At 45.2% G+C, this 22,875-nt stretch overlaps 1 protein-coding gene across 10 annotated transcripts in view; it reads left to right on the forward strand.

Annotated features, from left to right (window-relative positions):
• Nucleotides 1-1,734: 1,734 nt before the first annotated feature.
• IRAG1 (inositol 1,4,5-triphosphate receptor associated 1) overlaps nucleotides 1,735-22,875 on the forward strand; it is a 122,321-nt gene continuing 101,180 nt past the window's right edge. For 3 of the 10 annotated variants that reach the window (XM_009246622.4, XM_009246625.4, XM_002822033.6), the window contains exon 1: nucleotides 1,735-2,034. In XM_009246622.4, coding sequence (XP_009244897.3) covers nucleotides 1,968-2,034 — 67 coding nt within the window. In that variant the 5' untranslated portion in view covers nucleotides 1,735-1,967. Of the gene's footprint in view, nucleotides 2,109-22,875 lie in introns of all 10 variants that reach the window. The other 7 variants (XM_009246626.4, XM_063728152.1, XM_063728150.1 and 4 more) reach the window with 6 other exon arrangements.

Here is a 22,875-nt window from a genome sequence, read left to right on the forward strand (position 1 = left end):
TTTACTTCTTCCAGCCTTCGTTTCCTTTTGAAGGAAAGGCATAGGCACTTGTGAGGATAGAGTGCTTTTATGTAAAGCATCTAATCTAATGCTAGGAATATAGTAGGTACTCAATACAATATATGATTTTGAACTCTCTCTCTCTCTCTCACACACACACACACACACACACACACACACACACAAACAGCCAGCCCTAGGTTCCATTTCAACTTCCAATTTTGATTGTCCCTGTAGTGCCTGCTGCTGGACTCACAAGATCAACCTTTGAAGCGACGTTCCCTAAAGTGGGATCCTTGGACCAAGTATATAAGAATCACCCAAGGGCCTTCACTAAAATGCAGATTTCTGGGTCCATTTCAGATCCATAGAATTAGAATTTCTGAAAGAGGAGCCCAAGGAGCTTCACACTTGGGGGTTCTAATGCACATTGAAGTTGGAGAAACAGCACTGAAGAGTTTGGTCAGTTCCTTCTAGACCATATACTTGCAATTCTAGTAGTTACCACCATGTGGCTTTGTGAGGGACAGGGATTGTGGGGGGAGCCTGTACCGCCACGTGGATGGGTGTGGACACTTGAGAGAAAGCATGGCTAGTACCCAAGACAGCTTCCTCTGGTTTCATTTACAAAAAACAATTATTGATGAGGGTAGCAGACTTCATGCGCTGCACCCCTGTTACTGATCTCTCTTACAACAACCACACAGAAGAGACAGGACTTCCTGAGAACCACATGCTTGAGGAAGGTGCTGGGTGGAGGCTCAGTGGGCCAGGCTCAGTGGAGAGCATCTGCCACTGCTGCACGACTGATCTGTGGCCAGGAGCTGAGCATAAGGACTGTGTTTGCCAGGAGGGCTTGAGGCCATAGGCCTGGGAGCTCCAATCCCTAGTGCTCTCTACCATGACTGCTGAATGTTTTCTGGGTGGCTAATGATGGCCAAAAGCTAGGGTTCCCGGATTTATCAAACAAAAATAGAGGATGACTAGTTAAATTTGAATTTCAGATAAATAACAGTCTTTTAGTACATGTCCTATGTTTATCTGAAATCCAAATTTAAATGGGTTTCCTGTAATTTATCTAGCAACTTTACCTAGGGTTTCTCTGTGCTGCTCTAACCACAGAAGGGGCTGAAGTCCCCATGTGGCTTGCCCCCAGCTTGGAGCTCCGTGATTCTGGCTTTGGGTAGGCCCTATACCCAAGGCAGGTGAAGAGTGTGTATGGACAGGGTATGGATTTCCCGGGCAGGGGCAGGAAGCTCATTCATACTGATCTAGCTCTTATGAGATGCTGGCAGTGTGTTAAACACTTGACTAACATCTCATTTAATCCCCTGACTACCTGGTGAGTTAGGCATTATCATTATTATTCCCACTTCAGAGATAAGGAGACTGAGGCTCCACGATGTTAAGACCACAGGCTGTTAAGTGGAGGAGCGAGGTTGACATCCCTGGGGCTGGTGCCAAGTCTGGGAGTAGCTGAATCTCCCAGGCCATTCTCTCTGGCAATCCCAAGAGTTTAACGCAGTGGGAGCAGCCCCTGCCCCCGAATCCCCAGGACAGGAACCATTCCCAGTTTCTCTTGGCGCTGGCCCAGGGTCTTCTCCAGGCTCACATGCTTGCTGGCGGCTCCGGGCGGGTGGGGAGATCTGCAGGGTCCCTTTGTTCCCGTCTGGCCAGGACAGTGTCCAGTGGCATGAGTTGCCATGGGGACTGCCATCTGCTGTGTGGATACCTATCGGAGGGGCCCAGGGTGAGCGACTGACCCAAAGGCCCAGCCTGCCCTGAGCCCTGAGGCCAGCTGGTCGGCTTTCCCTGCCATTATCTCCCGAGCCAGGCCGGAGGGGGACTCCCAGAGGAGCTCTCGGCTCTAAGTCCCAGCCCCTCTCAGAGGAGGCGTGCGGCCGAGGTTCTGCAGCCAGAGGCTTCTCGGCTCCGAGCTCCGGAGCCAGATGTAACATTGACCTTAAATGGTAAAAGCTCCCCAGAGTGAAGGGAGGCTGGCCAGAGGAGGAAAGGAGAATAACTCAGTTTTAGGTAAGCCTCCCCTATATCCTAGAATAACCTGCCTCTTCGGCTGGGAAGCGGAGGGAACCTTCTCTTCCTTAAAGGTACAGGGTGCTGGGATGGGGGCGCTAAACTCTAACTTTCCAGGGGAGCTTGCTTTGTTGGGTGGCATTTCAGCTGAGTATCTTTATTGTTGTTGTCTTAAGTTTTAAATCAGAAGTGAATCCTGCCAGTCCTAACTTAACTAGATTGTGCTCCTTTTGCTTGCTGTTGGAAAGTGTGCACAGCTCAGGGTGAAAATGTGGGTCCTGACAGGCGATTGTGACCCCTAGCTTTCCTGTGGGCCCCTTTGTGGCAACAGTGGGGTCTTCAGCTTAGGCAAGTCTGCTAAGCAGGGCTTTCTCCCCTCTGTGCTTCCCGTGTGTCTCTCTCTGTCCCCCTATGCCCCTCTGCCTTGAACCTGGGCTGGCATGACCTGTCTAGATCCTTAACCCTGCCCCTATTTCTGTTTCTGCCCTTCCCATCCTGTGTTCTTGTCACAGTCCCTGTTTTTGTCTCTGTCCCTGTCTCCTCTTTTGTCTCCAGCTTCCCCTGGCCTATGCCCTTTCCTGCTCCCACATAGAGGGCATGTATGTGCCCGGCCCGTGCCCGGCCCTGCTCACCTCCAGGGCTCCGAGTTGAAGCGATTCCTAGAGTGAGCAGCATTTGGACTGGCTTTTTCCAAAGGCAAAGCCAGTGGAAGCCAGAGGCCAGAGAGAGGCCCAGCTGTCTTGCTCCCTCCTGCCCAGGAAACAGTTGTAAAGGCTATAGAGGCTGTGCAGTTTGAGTAAACAGCAGCCCAGGGTCTGGGACCCCTGGCCAGCACTCCAGCCTCCCAGAGCTCAGCAGCTGCTGTTTCCCAACACTCTTCAGGCTGCTCGCTAGGGTGGCACAGGGAAGTAAAGCTGGTCTGAGCAGGGTTTTTTGCAGGGAAAAGGAGGAAGCTTCCCGGGACTGTGAGCCTGGGGGTCCAAAGGAGTCAGGACCTGCCAAGGATTGTATTGCCCCCACCGAGGGACGATGACATGCTAGTGAGGCAGGTGGAGTTGCCCATCCCCCTGCACTCCCCTGCCCCAACAGTTCTATGGGGTAGGGAACTCAGGTTAAGTGACTTGCCTAAGGTCATTCCACCAAGATGGAGCAGAGCTAGGACTCAAACCCTGTATGAGTTTGTATGACTCTAACTCCAGTGCCCATGCCTCTCAACACAGACATGAATGCCAGGGTATGATCGTGCCTCCAATTGTGTCTTGCGATTTTTGACCTAATGGACAAAACAGTTGTCATTATCATGTTTGTACTGTCCATGATTCCATTGTGCTAGCATGTGTGTGTGTGTGTTCATGTATGTTTGGTAGGTGGCTGTTTATATTCACAGCAGATGTACCTATCTTTATGCTTGGAAGTAAGGGAGGCATTCCTGTATCCTTTATCATCTTGGAGGGATAACCATGTGCTAGCTGCTACAACATGATTTGTTATCCCCATAAATGTATTTCTGGAAGAAAATAAACAGCAAACACATGGTTCTTACTATGTATTAAACACTTGTTCCCCTTCCCATACAGTAACTCATGACTCCCACAGCTCTACAAAGCAGGGGTCATTCTTTCCACCCTGGTCTTGTAGAGGAGGACACTTTAGCACAGAGAGGCTGCACAGCTGGTGCTCAGCCCCAGTCCATGGTCTCTGGAGGCTCTGCTCTTGACCTCCATGGTCAGCTCCCATCTGCTTGGGACCCCGTGTCAGAGTGCAGCGGGGGAATCACCGGCCCCCCTGGAACATGGTGCATCTGAGGCTTTCCACGAGGGATTTCACATGCCCCTCACAGAATGCCATGAGGGATGTGTCTTTACCTTACTGCTCCAGGTGAGGACACTGGGGCTAGGGGATGTTAAATGACTCATCCAAGCTCACCCAGCCACCAAGTGACAAAGCAGGGAATTTAAATAGTATCTTGGGTAAGGAAGTTAGGGCCATGTGAAACCTACTTGAAACTGAATCCCTGGGAGGCTGAGGGGGCTCATGGTTTGGGGATGAGGAGTTCTGTGGGTCTGTGTGAGGAAGCTGGGTTCCTTGACTGATGGGCTGAACTATACATCATGGGTCCTCAGCTTTCAAAAAGCCCCGCCTTTCTCCTCTAAGCCTTTGTAACAGAGGTGGACAGAAGCACCCCACACGTCCTGGAGGAGCAGACTGAGCCCTGCAAGGGTGGAGACCTTATCCTGTTCCTCACCTGCTGTGTGTCTAGCACCCAGAATGATGCCGAGAGCCCATGAAGTGCTCAGGTTCAATCATGTTTCTGTGAATAAATGGACACAATGCTCATAAAGTGGGTTCTGGTTACACAGGGCCCTGGGTTGATTTTGTACATGTGCCTGATGATCAGATTCATCTAGTTTGACTTGAAAGAACACAAGGTAGGGGCCTGAAGTTACCCACCTCTCTCACCCTGCCTCCTCTCCTGGGTCACCTCACAGAGCCTGGACTGCCCCTCAGTCACTCTCTCTGGGGCTTATTGGTCAGCAGAGGGATTCTGTTTGCTGACTGAGTAGAAGCAGAGGCCTGGGTAGATAGGGAGAAGGGAGCTTGGGGCCCCCAGACTCTGGCCCTGCCCCTGCCCCTTGGGGAGCTGAGTCAGAGGAGGGAGATGGAGAGCTGAGTTCTCAGGTAGTGAATGTAAAAGGAAAGAGGGGAGAAAATTGGTATTAATTGAGCTCCTACTTTGTGCCAGGATCTGTGCTAGATCTGTTATTTAATTTAAGCCTCATGTTAGAGATGAGGAGAGAGGCATACAGCTGGTAGGTGGTGGACTCCAGCTCAAGCCACCTTGGTCCGAAGTGGGCGCTTCCTGCATTAGATGTCACCCTGCCTCTAGTTAGTAACTTAGGTCCTGGGGCAGTTACTGAGTGTCACAGTCCAAATCATGGGAAAATCACGAATAGAGGGAAAGGGGATATCGTGTTAGTCCTGTGGACCTTGGAGGCTAGTCTCTGAGTTCAGGTGACAGTCTAGGGCAGCCTCACCAATGGGCCTTCAAATTCAGAGTCTTAGCAGAGGCAACCCATGCCCATGACCCTGGACAAGCCCTGCCTTCTCTGCAAGGGCTTTCTCCATGGGAGGTGGAAAGCAGAGGACGGTTGGTCAGACAGGAAACTTTTTTTTTTTCGAGACAAGGTCTCACTCTGTCACCCAGGCTGGAGTGCAGTGGTGCAACCCCCACCTCCCGGGTTCAAGCAATTCTCATGCCTCAGCCTCCTGAGTAGCTGGGATTACAGGCGAGTACCACCATGCCTGGCTAATTTATACATTTTTAGTAAAGATGGAGTTTTGCCATGTTGCCCAGGCTGGTCTCGAGCTTCTGACCTCAAGTGATCAGCCCACCTCAGCCTCCCAAAGTCTGGGATTATAGGCGTGAGCCACCGTACCTGGTCAGACTGAAAACTTTTCCTAGCAGAGAAGACATGTAAAAAATAGTCTGCTAAGGCTGGGCTTAATCAGCTCTGGTTACTTTCTTCCTATTACTTTTTTATTTGTAATTTGTAATTTTTATTCAGTTTTTTCTAGTAAAAAAAGTAATGCATGTTCTTTGCTAGACTTTCTTGGAAAATATAGAAATGGATATAAATAAGAAATTCAGAAATAAATATAAAGAAATAAAAAACTCTCTAGAATCCCATTCCTCAGTGATAAGTATTGTTTATATTACGGTGTGTTTCCTCCTTTATTTATTGTGTGTAAGACTAGGGTCTTAGTGTGTATGTTATTTTTTAGTCTGATTTTTAAAACTGAACAGTCTAATATAATCCTTTTTTCCATATCATTAAAGATTCTCCAAAACATGATTTTTCAATGGTTTTATAACATAGAGTCATTTTAGCTGTGCAACAATTTAATCACTGTTCCTCTTCTTGGCATTTACAAATGTGATTTTTCTTTTGGGGACCTTCTCAGTGGCACATGTGACATGATGGCTTTTCCATAGGTTTATAGCATTTGGAGACTCAGCTCTCAGAGGTGGGTTTGTGTGGTGTGGCCCAAGGTGTGGGCTTGTTCTGCAAGATGATTGTATGTGGGATACTGACCCAGCCTTAAACACACAATATCACATTGTAAGAATATTATTCCTTCTTAAGTTCTTTTTATTCCTTTGAATGAAGGAGAGAAAGCCTCTATTTGAGGTAGGGTGACCAACTGTCCAGGGTCACACAGGAATGAGAATTGCTGCAGGACTTTCAGTGCTAAAATTGGGGCAGGTCCTGGACAAATCCAAAAGGTTGATCACCCTCATTTAAGCCTCATATGCCTTCAACATCTTTCTGTTTGTTTCCCTTCTTAAAAAAATGAGAGCAGGCCTTAGCTAAGGTTTAATAACTGTTTTCATTTTATTTATTTTTATAACTCTATTTGTGGTAAGTGGTATTGCTTTTTCCATTTAAGGTAGGAATATAAAGTTTCCCTTTTAAATAAAAGTAATGACAATGGTAGCTAGCACTTGGTGAGTGTGTACCATGTGCTAGGCACTGTCCTAATGCTTTACCTGCAGTCGCTCATTTAGTCCTCACAGCAACCCTCTGAAGTAGTTACTGTCATTGTCCTCCTTATACAGATCAGGAAACTGGGGCACAGAGAGGGTAAGGAACTTGCCTAACAACACAAAGTTAGTAAATGGCCAACCGGGGTTTCAGTCTTGATTTTCTGGCCCATTGCTACTCAAATGAAAGAATATTAAGTAAATAAGTGCATAGGTAAAACACAGGCATGGGAAAAATTGTGAGTATAGTGTATAAATGAGTCAGGTCATTCCACCACGGCTTGGTGGAAATCGGGTTGTATGAACTTGGTGGAATACAGGTATTGGTGAGTGCAGGGTGTTGGGGAAGTTGAGTCATCCCAGCAAAACCAACAGGAATTTAGGAACCAATGGGCTCAGTGAGAGAGGCTGGGAGGGATGAGACTATACACTGCACACAGCCTGGCTCTAGGGGTGGGATGTGGTTCCCAGAGTGGCCACCAGGGAAGGGACACAGAGAGGCCACGGAGAGTTCTGTGGCTGATAAGCAAATCAAGAGGGTATTTCCAGAGAGCCCAAGCTTCCTGGCTCATCAGGAGGAGAAGAAAGCCTGAAGACACTCTTGACTTTGCTCATACAGGTGTGGTGAAAATAACCCTGGGCCCTGAGTCAGGAGGTGGGCTCAGTGTTGGCCAGCTCTTCCCTTATTATCACAGTGGGGAGATGACATCTTGTAATGGAGGCAGCACAGTGTCCCTGTGGAAAGTGTGGACCCTGGAGCGACCATGTGGCTCCACCACTGACCAGCTGTATCCCTTGAGCTGCATCTAATCTGTTGGAGCCTCAGTTTCTTCTCCTGTAATATGGGTTCAGTATCCCTTACCAAAATGCTTGGGACCAGAGGTGTTTCAGATTTCACTTTTTTTTTTTTTTTTTTGACTTTGGAATATTTGCATCATATTTACCCAGTTCAGCATCCCAAATCCAAAAATCCAAAATCTGAAATGCTCCAATGAGCATTTCCTTTGAGTGTCTTGCCAGTGGCTAGGAAGTCTTGCATTTTGGAGCATTTTAGATTTCAGATTTTTCAGATTTGGGATGCTCGACCTATAATGATAGTGTCCATTTTACAAAGTTAAATCCCTTAGCCTGGTGTCTATTCTTAGCACTCAGTATACATTAGGTCTTATTATTTCTAGCCCCTGTCTGTTCCCCTCCAGAGATTCCATCAAGAAGACTTCTGCACTGGGTTTGAGGCTCTGACCATCCACAATCCTGGGTCCTATTCTCAACTCCAAAAATACCCCAAGGAGAGTGGTGGACTTACTCTCAAGAGGATTGGGCGTCTGTACCTGGTGAAGTCTTTAAGGAGGCCCAATAAATAACACCTCTTTCCTTCACTGAAGCTTTAAGGCTTGTTGGGAATTCAGAGACTAATATCACCCTTATGACTGATGAAGCTGGTATTGCAGAATGTGGTTTGGATCAACAGGCAAGTAGGTTTTCTAATATTGTATTGAGCAGATTTATCCCCCAGTCCTATGGGGTGCCCACTGGGGAAAGTAGGGCCCTTTCCTGGAGGAACAGAGCAGAATGTGTGTCCTCTGAAAGCAGCTGAGCTATTCATGCAGACACTTCTCAGAACTCACCATCAGATAGCCATTCTTCTGGCATGGAAGAGTGTGGCACTCTGGGGTACCACAGTGAGGGCCTGGCTAAAGCCCACTTGCAAGACTGGTCTCTCATGGGCACCTGGTAAGACCTGTGCCCTGCCCTAGTGAGATACACGCAGGGCTGAGGCTGCAGGGGTTGCCACATGGTCCCATGGGCACCCCCTCTCCTCCCTTTTCCAGTTAATCAATCCTCACCTTTTCTCCAGAGATGCCTGGTGGGGAACTTGTTTAATGCAGAGTCCTTCCTTAGATAAGGCAAGCATCTGACTAGAAGTATCTGAGGCAATGAATTTTCCTTTTTTCACAGGAGTTTCATTTAGGCAACTCCAGACAGAGAGCAAGTGATCTCTTAACTCCTTTCCTCTAGGTTACTTCTTACAGGTAGATGAGAAAATACATGGGAAAGGAACTACCATTATTTGAGCAAGTTTGTATGTGCCAGGCACATTTTATACAGTATCTCATTAAATCTGTACTTTAGCCATGCAAGGGAGTTATTTGTGAACAAACTGATTCAAGGAGGATAGTAACTAGTATGAGAAGAATGAGAGTCAAACCAGAACCATCAGACCACCAAGCCCCATCTCTTTCCATCTCTCTGTGGCCTATAGACCCGGCTGCAGGACAGAGTGATAATGCCTGACCCTTTGTTCCTGCCCCTATAAGAACAAAGCCCTGGAGGTCCCAGTGCTGCTGCTCAGAGCTGAGGTCCTGAGCTCTCGGGGCAGGGCACTGGAGCAACTTCCCCACTAGGCTTGCTCTACTTTGCACCTCTCTTGGTTTCTTTCAGTATGTAATGATCTTTATCAGGTCTCCTAGTCTTGTTTATGAACAAGTTCCTTCCTCTATTTAGAAGGAAAAATACAAATTTAGAATCACAAGCTTTTTACTGGCAAGAAATGCCATCTCCTACATTGTGTGTCTTGAGTCACTTTCTATGGCTCTCCAAGGTTTGTGCCCTAAAAGTCTATAAATGTTGCCAAGGTCACCCAGTCTGTTCAAATCCCAGCTCCACAACTTACTGTTTGACTTGGGCGAGTGATCTAACCTCTGAGTCCCTTTACCTATGAAATGGATTGCTAGATCTAAAGTACTTATACCTGAATAAGTACCCAATAAGTAATTATTATTATTGAAGCCCAGATTAATATTGAGCACATGGGAGTCCTCTATTTTGGATGCCCCCAAATGGTCAGGTTTCCCCAAGGACTCTCTTGTCATATTTTTCATTTGTATGGGTATGGTAGAAAGAATATAATGTCTTCCTGGGCTTCTTACCTAAGACATCTTTCTTGTTTCCCACCTGAGATCTAACTGGTCCCTGATGTAGGTTGGAAGGCAATGATGATAAGGCTAGGTGTTGTCAAGACAAAACTGGCTAGTTGGCTTCTAAGAGACTTCCCCAAGGAGCATCACCTTGGGGATGTTCTAGAGTCCTGGACCTATCCCTAAGCCTGGTTAGTGACCTGGAATTGATTAGTTGATTGCTTATGTAGAGACTGACTCACAATAATCAAACCCACAAGAGACTGAAGTATACAATTTTTTTTTTTTTTTAAGAGAGGCAGGGTCTCACTCTGACCCCCAGGCTGGAGTGCAGTGGTATAGTCACAGCTGACTTGCAGCTTTGACCTCCCTGGCTCAAGTGATCCTCCCACCTCAGCCTCCCAAGTAGCTAGGACTACAGGCATATACTACCTTACCTGGCTAATGCTAATGTTTTAAACATTTTTTTGTTTTAGAGACAGGGTCTTGCTATGTTGCCCATGCTGGTCTCAAACTCCTGGACTCAAGTAATACTCTTGCCTCAACCTCCTAAAGCACTGAGATTACTAAAGTATACAATTCTTTGAATTCTTTTTTTTTTTTTTTTTTTTTGAGACGGAATCTTGCTGCATCACCCACGCTGAAGTACAGCGGTGCAATCTAGGCTCACTGCAGCCTCTGCCTCCCAAGTAGCTGGGATTACAGGCATGCGCCACCATCCCCAGATAATTTTTTGCATTTTTAGTAGAGACAGGGTTTCACCATGTTGGCCAGGCTGGTCTCGAACTCCTAACCTCAAGTGATCCACCTGCCTTAGCCTCCTTTCAAAGTGCTGAGATTACAGGTGCGAGCCACTGCACCCAGCCAAGTATACAATTCTGAATGTCTATGTGCCAATATATAATGGGAGACAAACCCTTTCCAATGACCAAAATGCTTGATAGATAGAGATTTAGGTAAGAAGGCAGAAAGTTCTGAGGGGTGGGTCACCTAAGCTATGATGTGGCCTGATGAGCCGCCTCTGCCTACAGCAGAGAGACTCTTCCAGAGCTCAAGAAGGGCCTCTTTCCTCTGGGAAGTTTGGACAAGCCTTTCTCTTTGCTGTAGAAAAATGCTCTATAAAATGGTAGTTATTATGTGATATTCACATAGTCTGTCCCAGCACACAAAAGATTGCAGATCCCACCTAAATATTGGTTAAAGTTCTTTGATTGCCAGATCTCAGAAGCCTATGTTGGCTAACTTAAGAGAAAGTGGGATTTATTATAAGGTATTTGAGAAAATCAAAGGAAAAGGTAGGTAGCCAGCAATGCCTCAGGAAGGCAGGACCCAGGGCAGCTTTCGGATCCCAGCAGCAGGAACTTGCCAGCCTTTTCTCTACAGGAGAGGTCTTCAAGTTTTTTGGATGTTGCATCTTATTAGTTTAGAGAAAATTTTTTTTAGCATGCACCTCCAATTTATGTATATTTCTTTATTATAAATCATATTTATGAGCTATTGTTCTAATGTGTTACTTTACAAAAACATATAAAAATAGAATTTTTTAAAGAATAAGAAAGATGAAATAATATTTTGAAAATCATGCTTTTTTCTTTTTTTAAACAGTGTCAACAACTTTTCTGCTTTCCCTAAATAAGTATTCTTTCGTCATGATTCTATGTGCTTCTTCAAGGGGAAAGAGAAGAAAATCGTGTTACCAGAAGCCAGTGAGCTTCGGAGCCAGGGAAGAGGGTCCATCCAGAATGAGCTGTAGCTAAGGAGAGACACAGTCACTGCCAGAGATGTGGTTCTGGAGCAAGGGAGGAAAGGCCCAGGCCTCTCTCTCCTCCCATCCCCTACTGGTCCATTGGCCAAACTCAGCCAGCAAGCAAAGGAGCCCAAGTTATACATTCCACGGGTGTCATCCTGAAGCACACAGCAGAGAACCAGGGGGCAGGGCAGGAAGAAAGGGAAGGAGGGCGGAGGAAAACCAGCTCAGACACCTCATGTGGAAGAAGGACATCCTTACTTCCTGAATTATTATATTAAATTTTCAGTTTTATCCACTACTTTGTAAAAATTTTTTTTGAGAATTACTTTTAGCTTTATTAGTAGAAGTATTTTCATTGTACTTTTTTTTTTTTTTTTTGTGGCACAAACCTTTTAAGCCGCATACCCATTTTATGATAGTAGGTTTGGTTAAAACTAGATAAATATGTTTTGTTAATCTACTTACTTGGGCACACACAAACTGTGTCACCCTTCAGGGAAAACAAATGGATACATGAGGGTGCTACATCAGTTCCGTAACACTGTAGAATTCCCCTTACAACAGCTCACAAACTGGATGTAACAGTGGCCTTTCAATACATGAACCAGCACCATTGCCAATCTGTTTATTAAATATTAAGGAAGTGTACTTTGTTACTATTTTTAATTAAAAATTGAAAGTTTTTATTTTAAATTTCCTTCCTATATTCCACCAAATCATCCTACATTCCCTGGATGATATACTCTACTATGAAGACCACTGCCCAGGCCACAGGCCCAGTATGACTAGGTTCCAGAAGCTCCTGGTCTCTAAGTTCTTGAGAGAAATAATCTGATAAGTCCAGCTTGGATCAGGGTCAATCAGTCATGGCCAGGGGACAGGATTGTGGGGTATAAATATGGTCATGGGGAAGTCATCCCTCATATATAGGGGTTCTTACTAAAGAAGGGAAAATTGCTTAAAGTAAAAGTGTCTTCAAAGAATGTCATCACCCACTTATTTATAGGTGTCTTTCTGTCCTGCCTTCTAGAGATGTCTGTTAAGCCTCTCAACTCTGCAACCCCATATACAGAGAATTTCTTGGGTTACTTCCATAGATAACTAACCATGTCCATTGTTTATGGGTTTTTTTTAACCTTGTTAATACATTGGAGGGCAGCCCCATTTCCTTGCCGTTATCTCCATGTATAGCCAACATTCCTAACAGGTCTGGGGTTCACAGACCTTATCAGACTTAGAGGAAGACTTTCTCAGGCCAGCTGGGCCCAGAAAGGAAAAAAAGATATGGTTGGTTATAGACATCAAGGATCTGTTGCATTAGACCTGAAAACATTTGGCAAGTTGTCCCTATATCATGATTCCTATAGTCTATAAAGCACGAAAGTTGCTTAGGCACATGAACAAAGAGAGCCTGACTTTTTAGAGTCCCAGAGGGGAAGATTCCATTTTCTGAATCTCCAGAGACGTGTTTCACATGACAAGAGTAATAATAATGTGCTTATTACTGTAACACCTGTCATTTATTGAGCACCAGCTAAATACTATGTTAAGTTCTTTACATACATTATCTCATATTTTTGCAGCATCCTATGATACAGGTTATAATATTATCTCTATGTTACTGATGAAAATGGAGGCTTTGTGAGGCTGAGTAGTTCACTCAGGATTACACAGCTAGAAAGTGGCAGAGCCAAGGCCATTTTGCCCTTAGTGCAAAGTGCATGCAGCCCATCAACAGATAGAAACTCATACTTGGAGTTTTTCAGGCCGGGAGAGAGTAGAGCTGGGACAATAAGATTTCAAAAAGGGTTAGATCATTATGGTTTTATAGAAAGGTATTAAGGGAAGCTAGCACCATGGCAAGTTTGTAGCAGGTGTTTGGTAGATACATTAAATGAATGAACAAATGCATGCATGAATGAAACCTCTCAGGTTTAAGGGCAGTCAAGGTCTTCCAGCATCCGTCCCTGGTGCCACTTCCTAAGCTGAAATGAAGAGACCGTATAAGCAGTGGTCCTGAGTTGTAGGCCTGGTTCTGCCTTCAACTCATGTTGTGCTCCTGAGCAAATCAAATCTTCTTTCCAAGTCCTCATTTTCCTCATCTGTGAACCATTCACCCTACAAGGCCCAGTGATTCATCCCAATAGTTGCATGATGGAGCCCATCTCAGCAATAATTGACAGCTGGGCACTGTCAGTGACAAGGAGGAGGACTGCAAGTGTGTTTGAAGAGTCAGCTGTTATTGTTTATTTTCTACAATCCCATTCAAGTCCTTTGGTGACAGTTAGAATGGGCATCAGGTCCAAAGTTAATGGAAGGTTGTATTTTTTAAAAAAACATTTACTGCTAAAGGGAATGCCTATTTATTCTCTTTTTTATTAACAAGGCACTTGACTCATGCGTTAGACATTTACTGCTCAGATTGGAAATGATGGTCCAGGCAGCCGCTAGAGCCTGGCCACTCTGCCCTCACACTAAAGGGCCAGCTTCTCCCAGCAGTCCAGCTCTGGGGGCAGATGAGTATGCCCTACAGGAGTAGTGGGTGGTGACAAAAGAACAAGATTTCTGTTCCTTGGAAGTGGTGAAACTCATAGGCACCAGAATTTGAGGGGCCTCCAGGAGGTGTCGGGCACCCCCTAAGAGCTCCCTAAGTAGAGGAGATCTGGTGAACTTGAAAAGACCCAGGAAGATGGATCAAGCAGCTAACTACCATCTGCATAGCACTTTCTCCTCCCACTGGAACTCACTGACCCTCCCTGAGGACCATGAAACCATGCTATCTGTGTAATCTTTCATGAATTATCTGGAGTTTTATAGTTCTATGCATTATAGGTAACATAATCCCTCTCACTGCCCCCTCTAACCCGCCAGGCCCCAAGGACCTTATTAGAATTTTTGTGAGCCCTATGTCACAAAAGGCATTGTTCTAAGAAGTTTATATTACATAATTCACAAGATTATTATTATCCATGTTTTACAAGTGAGGAAATTGAGGCATAGAAAGATGAAGCAGCTTGCCCAAGGTCACATGGCAGGGCTGGGATATGAACCCGGGAAGCCCAGCTCCAGGGCCAATGGACATAATTACTGTCCTCTCTCACCTCTGAACAGCCTGTAACCTAAGAGGGTTTAGGGCATTTCTGAGTGGAGATTTCCCTTCCCCTTCCCCTTCCCCTTCCTTCCTTCCTTTCTTTTTCCCTCTCTCTTTCTTTCTCTGTCTTTCTTTCTCCCTCCCTTCCTCTCCTTCCTTCGTTCCTTCCTTCCTTCCTCTTTCTCTTTCTTTTTTCTTTTCCTTCCTTCCCTTTCTTTCTTTCCTTCTTTCCTTCTTTCTTTCTTTCCTTCTTTCCTTCCTTCCTTCTTTCTTTCTTTCTTTCTTTCTTTCTTTCTTTCTTTCTTTCTTTCTTTCTTTCTTTCTTTCTTTTCTTTCTATTCTTTCTTTTCTTTCCTCAGTTTCATTCTTGTTGCCCAGACTGGAGTGTAGTGCTGTAATCTCTGCTCACTGCAACCTCCACCTCCTGGGTTCAAGCGATTCTCCTGCTTCAGCCTTCCAAGTAGCTGGGATTACAGGTATGTGACACCACGCCTGGCCAATTTTTGTATTTTTAGTAGAGACGGGGTTTCACCATGTCGGCCAGGCCAGTCTCAAATCCCTGACCTCAGGTGATCTACCTGCCTGGGCCTCCCAAAACGTTGGGATTAGAGGTGCGAGCCACTGTGCCTGGCCCAGAGTGGAGTTTTAAAGAGGACATTTTGAGATACTCCTTGGAAAAACATTTCATGGTCAAATAAATTTGGGAAACATTATATCCTTTCACCCCTTCTTGGAGATTTATACTGCACATTTACTTTTAAAGGCTCTGAGATGTCCTGCAAGACAGAAACCTATCTCCCGCTGATATTCCCAAATAGACTGAAACACATAATCTTTCTTTTCAGAGCTCCTGACAACATCACCCAGATCTGGAGTTGTATAGAACTCTATACAACTTTGGGATAAGTGGTTAGTGGTATTCCTACTTGGGTGGACACAGGATGGATCACGTGGCATCTAGAGAGTCCTTGCTGCTTGCAGAACTGCTAAGGAAAGCTCTCAGTGAGCAAGGTCAGCTCACAAACCTTCTGCCTGAGAGGCAGACAGTGGGCCGGAATGGGGAAGGCATGGGCTCTGACGGCTTCAATCCCTGTTTGGCCACCCATTAGCTCTGTGACTCTGGAGGTCACAGCATCACATTGAACTTCAGTTTCCTTATCTGCAAAGTGGCATCCACCTCATAGGGCAGTTGGGGGATTGAGTGAGTAAATATGCCTAAAGCACCAGGCACCAGATCTGTGGTTGCCAGGGCCTGGGGGGAAGGGGAACAGGGAGTGACTGCTTCATGGGTACAGAGTTTCCATTTGGGATGATGAAAGTGTTCTGGAACTAGATAAGGGTGGTAGGTGCACAACATTGCGAATGTACTTAATGCCACTGAATCGCACGCTTTTAAAAAGCTCTATGCCTCTGATGCACAGAGAATGTTGTTATTGTTATCATTGCCTGTTTTGCTTATTTCTACAGTCTCCTGGTCTCATGTAGAACTAGGACACTAAGATTGGAAGCTTCCAAGGAGCAGTATAGACACAACTTCACCATGTCACGCTGAAGGGCATTGTGCTTCTTTTCTACTCCAAAGAGGTCAGGGGACCCCTTGGTCCAAGGGTTGGTTTCCTCCTGAGAAAGGGAAGGGGATACTCTTGGGTTGACCTTGGGTTTAACAAAAGAACAGGGAGGAAATTTAGAGAGCTGAGGTTGAGCTTGTGGGACACACTCAGATTTAGACTCACAGCAGCATCAAAAGGGAACATTAACCCAGGATTGCAGAAGGTGACAGAAGACCCAGAAAAGGTAAACATTGGTCTGTTTGATACAGGCAGAATCTGCCCCAGGAAAAAAGCTTCAACTACAAATGAGGTGCCAACTGGTAGAGTGTTTGCAGAGGTCTGTGCCAGCATCGACCAGTTGCCTACCAAGAGGGCATTTCTAAACAATGGTGGATCTGAGAATACATTTCAGAAGGTGGCTATTTTACAAAGACTTTGGAAAGAGAGGCAAATTGAGAGAGGGCCACTGTGGTGGTGTGGAAAGGGCACTGGGCTGGGGTCAGTCTCAGCTGGGCTCCTCATGGCTGTGTGACCTTGCCACATTACTTCCTCCTCGGAATCTGTTAGCCTCTACATCTAAAAAGCAGACATAATAGTTTCCTCCTTACAGTATTTCTGTGAGGAACAAATTAAATAATATGTCTGAAATAGCTTAGACAAAGGAAAGCTCTAAACAGCAAGAGGTCAGTATTAAAAACTAGGAACATCCTTTAGGGATTGCCATCAGGAGATGACAAGACGAAATTGCTCCCTTCTAAGAAGCTTGGGCTCTCTCAGGGTGAAAGCAGTTAAATAGACCCAGCATGTTGGTGAGGCTTGGAGAGAGCAAGGATAAGCAGCCTCCTGGTAAATGTAAAATTTCCATATGACCCAGCAATTCCAGCCCTAGGTCTAGATGCAAAAGAATTGAAAACAGGTGTTCAAACAAAAGTTGTATCACAATGTAACAGCACTATTCACAATAGCCAAAAGGAGGAAACAACCCAAATGTCTATCACCTGATGAATGAATAAACAAAATGTGGGATGGATAGATAGATAGATGACAGATAGATAGATAGATAGATAGATAGATAAATGATGGAATGTTATTTAGCCATAAAAAGGAATGAAGTATGGATACATGCTACCATGTGGATAAACCTCAAAAACATTATCTAAGTGAAAGAAGCTAGACAGAAAATGTCACATATTGTATGGTTGCATTCATATAACTATCCAGAACCGGTTAAAGCCACAGGGACAGAAAGCAGATTCGTGGTTGGCAGGGCCTGCCAGAAAGGAGGAACAGGGAGTGACTGCTTACTGGGTACAGAGTTTCCATTTGGGATGATGAAAAAGTTCTGGAACTAGGTAGGGGTGATAGGTGCACAACATTGTGAATGTACTTAATGCCACTGAATTGTACACTTTAAAATGGTTAAAATGATAAATTGTATGTCACACATATTTTATCATAATTTTTTTAAAAAGAAGTTTACTGGTGAAGAGGAAACGTGACCCAAAGTTTAGGCACCCCTCTCCTAGAGTATGGTTGAGGGGAGGCGACGGGGTAGTCAGAGTTTGTCAGCTGGAAGCCAAGGTCTTGGGTCAGCAAATTCAGGGAGGGTCTAGAGTGAGCAAATCTTGTGGAAGGATCCCAGGGGATCCTGAAAAGAGTAAGACATGCTCCCTGCTCTCAAAAAAAATGTATAAATTACTCTCACGTCATAAACACCAAGAGGTACTACAGTATGTACAAGGGAGACATTGATTCAGGAGAAGGAGACATTGACTCAGTCTGGGGCCATCCATGAAGACTTCTTGGAAGGGAAGGTAGTTGTGGATCTGGCAGGTAGGTAAGAAAGAAGTGAGGAACTTCCCAGGAAAGGTACACAGTTGGGAGAGTGGAGGGAGCGTTTCAGAGTGGGGAAGAGGTTGGTATGGGTGGGGCACAGAGTATTCATGGACCCAGAGGGGAAGGTCATGGGAGAGATGCACAAAGGAAATTAGGGTCAGATGTAGAGCTTTGCAGGTGGATCTGAGGAAGTTGGGACATGATCTCCAGGCAGTGGGGAGTCAAGGCATCTTCTAAGCCTGTGTTTGAGAACAGTCAGTGCAGTAAAAGACTGAAGAACGAGAGACTGAGGACAGGGAGATGAGCTGTGGCATTGTCTCTGCAGAGGCCAAGGAACACCGCTCACCCCAGAGCAATGGCCGTGGGAAGGGTGAACCTCCAAACATATTGAGCTTGGCATTTGCCAGGATTCTGGTTTGCCCGGAATAGAAATGGATTCAAATTAGATTAGCAAATTAGCAGAATGTTCTGGATCATATCATTGAGAGTTCTAGGGCAATTTCGGACATGGCTGGATTCATGGCCTCATTCCCTCTGTCTCTCAGCTGTCCTTGGTATTAGATGTATTCTCAGGTGACCTCTCCTGTGTGGTGGCACTGTGGCACCCACAGTTCCCAGCCTCTCCTTTCAGCAACGCTTGCAGCAAGAACTCCCCCAACAGTTCCAACAGAAGTCACCGAACTGAATGTATTGGCCTGGTCTGAGTCATGTGCTCATTCCTCAATTACAACCCAGAGCTGGGAGCATGGGATGTTCTGTGGGGCCAGTCCAGTGTTATAGCTCTAATCCCACAGTGGGATCAACCACCCCCATCCCAAGCACAAGTATGATGAATATGCTGCTGTTACCAGAAGAAGGGGGACTGGGGGCCACATGGGCAAAAATGCAGCTGTCCCCCCAAAGTACTGATTTTGTGCTGAGTCATTTACACATCTCATGTCATCCTCTCAACCATTCTGAGGTAGAAAGTATTATCTCCCACCACACAGGAAGAAACCAAGGTGTGGACTAACTTATCCTCCTTCCTCACCCCTCCATCACTTTCTGTGTTCTGCGCTTCTGGAATCTCTTAGGGAGGCAAAGTGAAGCCACTAACAGGCAGTACAAGCATCACAGCTAAGAACCTGAGAACTAAAGGACATGATCACAAAGATCAAATCACGATTCTCTAGGCAGAGAGATTCCCAAACTGCATTTAAATCAGGCAGCCCAGGCAGTGGTTACAGACGCTGGCCGTTTAGTTGTTAGATGGGAGGCCAGCCTCCATGAGGTGGGGGAGAGGCTTGTTCCTTGCCTCACTCCTGTCCATGAATAAGGCAGCTGAGAATCATGGTCGATCAGTGGGTAGGAGAATGCAGGGTGTGAATCTCTAGGCATAGGAGTGTAACTTGGGCAAAGGTGGCCATTCCAGAGCATTCCAGAGCATTCATTGCAGACAAACTTAGTAAAGACCACAGCTTTCCACTCTTAGGAAGGCGCTGAATAAGAGGATGAAGGGGCATTTGTCAGTCAGGGAAGAGGGCGTAAATGGTGTTTCCTGCATAGAGCACAGGATGTGCAAAAGCACTGAGGTAGGCCTAGAGTGACAAGTCTTCATGATGATGAAATTCCCTGAGATCCCAAAATAATTTTATCAGAGAAAGACAAGCTACTGTGGAAATGACTCCCTTTGGCATCAGCAGCAGACCAGAGGCTCAGGGTTCCTCAGGTGACCTGCTTCCCCAGTCGTCATTGTTAGGAATTAAATCCCAACTCAATGATAGAGAGCCACCCAGGCCACTTCTGCAAGGGACCATTTCTGCCCTTCCAAGCCATTTGCAGAGTTAAAGTTCCTGGACCTGGTAACAGCAAGTGGCAGGCATAAATTAGCATTTCCTGTTTGGGAGGCAGTGCACGTGACACACAAGAGAAGGGAACCGGGCAGGAGCCAATGGAACCAGGAGAGCTTAACGGTGGCCCAGATTCTACTTGGGGTCTGACAAAGGCACTCTGGGTGAATGGGGACATTTTAGAAATGCTGACATTCCCAGGGGACTGGCCCAGCCCAGGGTGGAAAGCAATTTTAGATGCTCTGGCTACTATTTTTGGAGCCTGAATCACATTAATTCACTGCTGCTCCAAATGGTGCACAGCCAGGGAGACCTTCAGGGAGCCCAAGGGCTGTTTCCCAGCCCAGCACTGGTGCAGCCTGCCCAGAATCTGCAGGGCGGTGTCCACTCCTTCCTGCTCCGGGTCACTCTGCATTTCCTATTCGTGTGCCAGTGCACGGCGTCCAAAGCCCCCAACATCTTCTCCAAAGAGAATCCTTCATATGAGGGGATGAACCCCCATCTTAGGATGTGACTTGGGGCTATTTCAGGAATATTGTGCCGCTTGGACTCTCACTAAATCTGGAGTTAGGAGAAGAGGGACCCGGGCAAGAGATATCCAGAAACGTCCCTGGCCTTCCGTCCTCAGAGTTGGCTGAATCTGAGTCAGGCAGGGAGCCGACACTGTGCAGGGAGCAGTCACTTTTCTGTTGAGCTTCAATTCCCTTTCATGTGCCTGTCAACAGAGAAGCCACAAGACAGGAGAAGGGGCAACATGTGATGCCTTTATTGGGCCAGGTCGCCAGGTCTGGATGGGATGGAAGGAGGGTGGAACAAAATGTGTTCTGGTGTTCTGGGAAGTTTCCAGCTGAAAGCCCAGAGGAGTGGTGCTGGTGTGCCTGTAATAGGTATCATTCCTCTCTGTTTCCAAAGCCAGTCCCTCCCGATGAGGGGGAAAGAGTACTGGGAAGCTCTGGAGTGAGGGATGAATCCTGTCCTTCAGCCTCATTTTATAGAGACTTCAGGGAGAGAACTGAAAGGTGTCACCCCCGTTTGTGCCCATACTTGTAAAAACCCGTTTATCTGAATGTCTGCTAGCAGAACTCTAAATGCCTCAGATGAGGAATGGCGCTCCCTACAAAAATGATTCTACCTTTGGGAAAGTTGTGCATGTTGAGTGTGGTGTGGGGTGTGTGTTGCATCTGTGCACTTCTGGAGCATCTTGAATTACTGCATCCCAGCTCTCGCTCTCTGTGCTTGCTTGCAAATTGCCTGCTTACTGCTATGTCTCTTACCTCTCAGCTCAGTGCCCTGGTCTACCTGGTTTACTAGTGCACAGAGCTTGGCACTTGGTAGGTGCTCTGTAAATATTTGTTAAATAGAAGAACAGATGAGTAATCTGCACATTCATCCCAGTGAGTCTGTCTTTCTTTTGGGGTGTAGTCTTGTCTCCATGTCTCTGTCTGTCTCTCTGAGCCCGTGTCCCTGTCCCTTCATCTCTATTTCTCTTAGTCTTCTTATTGTTGCCTCCTCCTTCATTTCTCCTCACACGAGCCCATCCTAGACACATAATCTATCTCTTTCCTTCAACCTGTTTTCTTACATTATGTACACTCAGCAATTTCAGAGATGGAAGGCACGTTATAAATCATCGAGCTTAATTTCTAATGTTTATGTTTGAGGAAGCTATGCCCAGAGAGGTCACAAGGCACTAAGGACCAAAGCTAGCTTCCTTCTCTTTTTTTTCTAATGGAAGTTAGAAAAAATTTTAAACAGCTTTGTTAAAATATAATCCACACGCCATATGATTCACCTACTTAAAGTGTACAATTCAATGGATTTTAGTATATTCAGAGAGTTGTGCAGCCATCATGGCTAACTAATTCCAGAATATTTTTATCATCCAAAAAGAAACCCCATGCTTATTAACAGCCACGTCTCATTTCCCCATCCTTTCAGCACTAAGCAACCATTAATTTACTTTCCGTCTCTATAGCTTTCTCTATTATGGGCATTTTATATAAATAAAATAATATGTGTGGTCTTTTGTGACTGGCTTCTTTCACTTACCATAATATTTTCAAGTTCATCCTTTCATTCATTTTAAGTTTCATACTTTAGCATGAAACTTAAAACTTATATAATTACTTCATTCCTTTTTTTTGAGACAAAGTTTCACTCCGTCACCCAGGCTGGAGGGCAAGTGGCATGATCTCAGCTCACTGTAACCTTCGCCTCCTGGGTTAAAGCAATTCTCGTGCCTCAGCCTCCTGAGTAGCTGGAATTACAGGTGCACGGCACCAAGCCCAGCTAATTTTTGTATTTTTAGTAGAGACGGGATTTTACCATGTTGGCCAGGCTTGTCTCAAACTCCTGACCTCAAGTGATTCACCTGTCCCAGCCTCCCAGAGTGCTGGGATTACAAGTGTGAGCCACCACGCCTGGCTCTTCATTCCTTTTTATGACTGAATAGATTCTACTGTATGAATATACCACATTTTATTCATCCATTAATTACTTTATGGACATTTAGTTTGTTTTCATGTTTTGGCTATTATAAATAGTGCTGCTATGAACATTGTGTACATGTTTTTATGTGGATATACATTTTCATTTCTCTTGGGTACCTATCTAGAAGAATTGGTAGATCATGCAGTAATCCTATGTTTAACCTTTTGAGGAACTGCTAAGCTGTTTTCCAAAGTGGTTACGCCATTTTACATTTCTACCAGCAATATATAAGGGTTCTAGTTTCTTCACATGTAGTCGACACTTGCTGTTACTTGTCTTTTTTATTTTAGCCACCCTAATGGGTGTAAATTGGTATCTCATTGCTGTTTTGATTTGTATTTCCCTGATGGTTGATGATGTTGAACATCTGTTCATGTGCTTATTGGCCATTTGCATATATTCTTTGGAGATATGTGTATTCAAATATTTTGCCCATTTTAAAATTGTATTACTTGTCTTTTTATTATTAAAAGAGTTCTTTATTCAAGTCCTTTATTAGATATGCTATTTGCAAATTTTTTTCTATTCTGTGGGTTGTCATTTTACTTTCTTGATAGCATCACTTTCAATACAGAATTTTTTTATTGTGATGAAGTCCAATTTATTTACTTTTTCTTTTGTTGTCTGCACTTACGTTGTTGTATCTAAGAAGGCATTGTCTAACCCAAGGACACCAAATTTACTCACATGCTTTCACCTAAGAATTCTATAGTTATAGCTCTCTCATTTAGATGTTTTGAGTTAATTTTTGTGTATGGTATAGGAAGGGGTCCAACTTTACTCTTTTACATGTGGTTATCCAGTTGTTCCAGAACCATTTGTTGAAAAGACTAT

Source organism: Pongo abelii, chromosome 9 (genome assembly GCF_028885655.2).
Source record: "Pongo abelii isolate AG06213 chromosome 9, NHGRI_mPonAbe1-v2.0_pri, whole genome shotgun sequence".
Lineage (NCBI taxonomy): Eukaryota > Metazoa > Chordata > Mammalia > Primates > Hominidae > Pongo > Pongo abelii.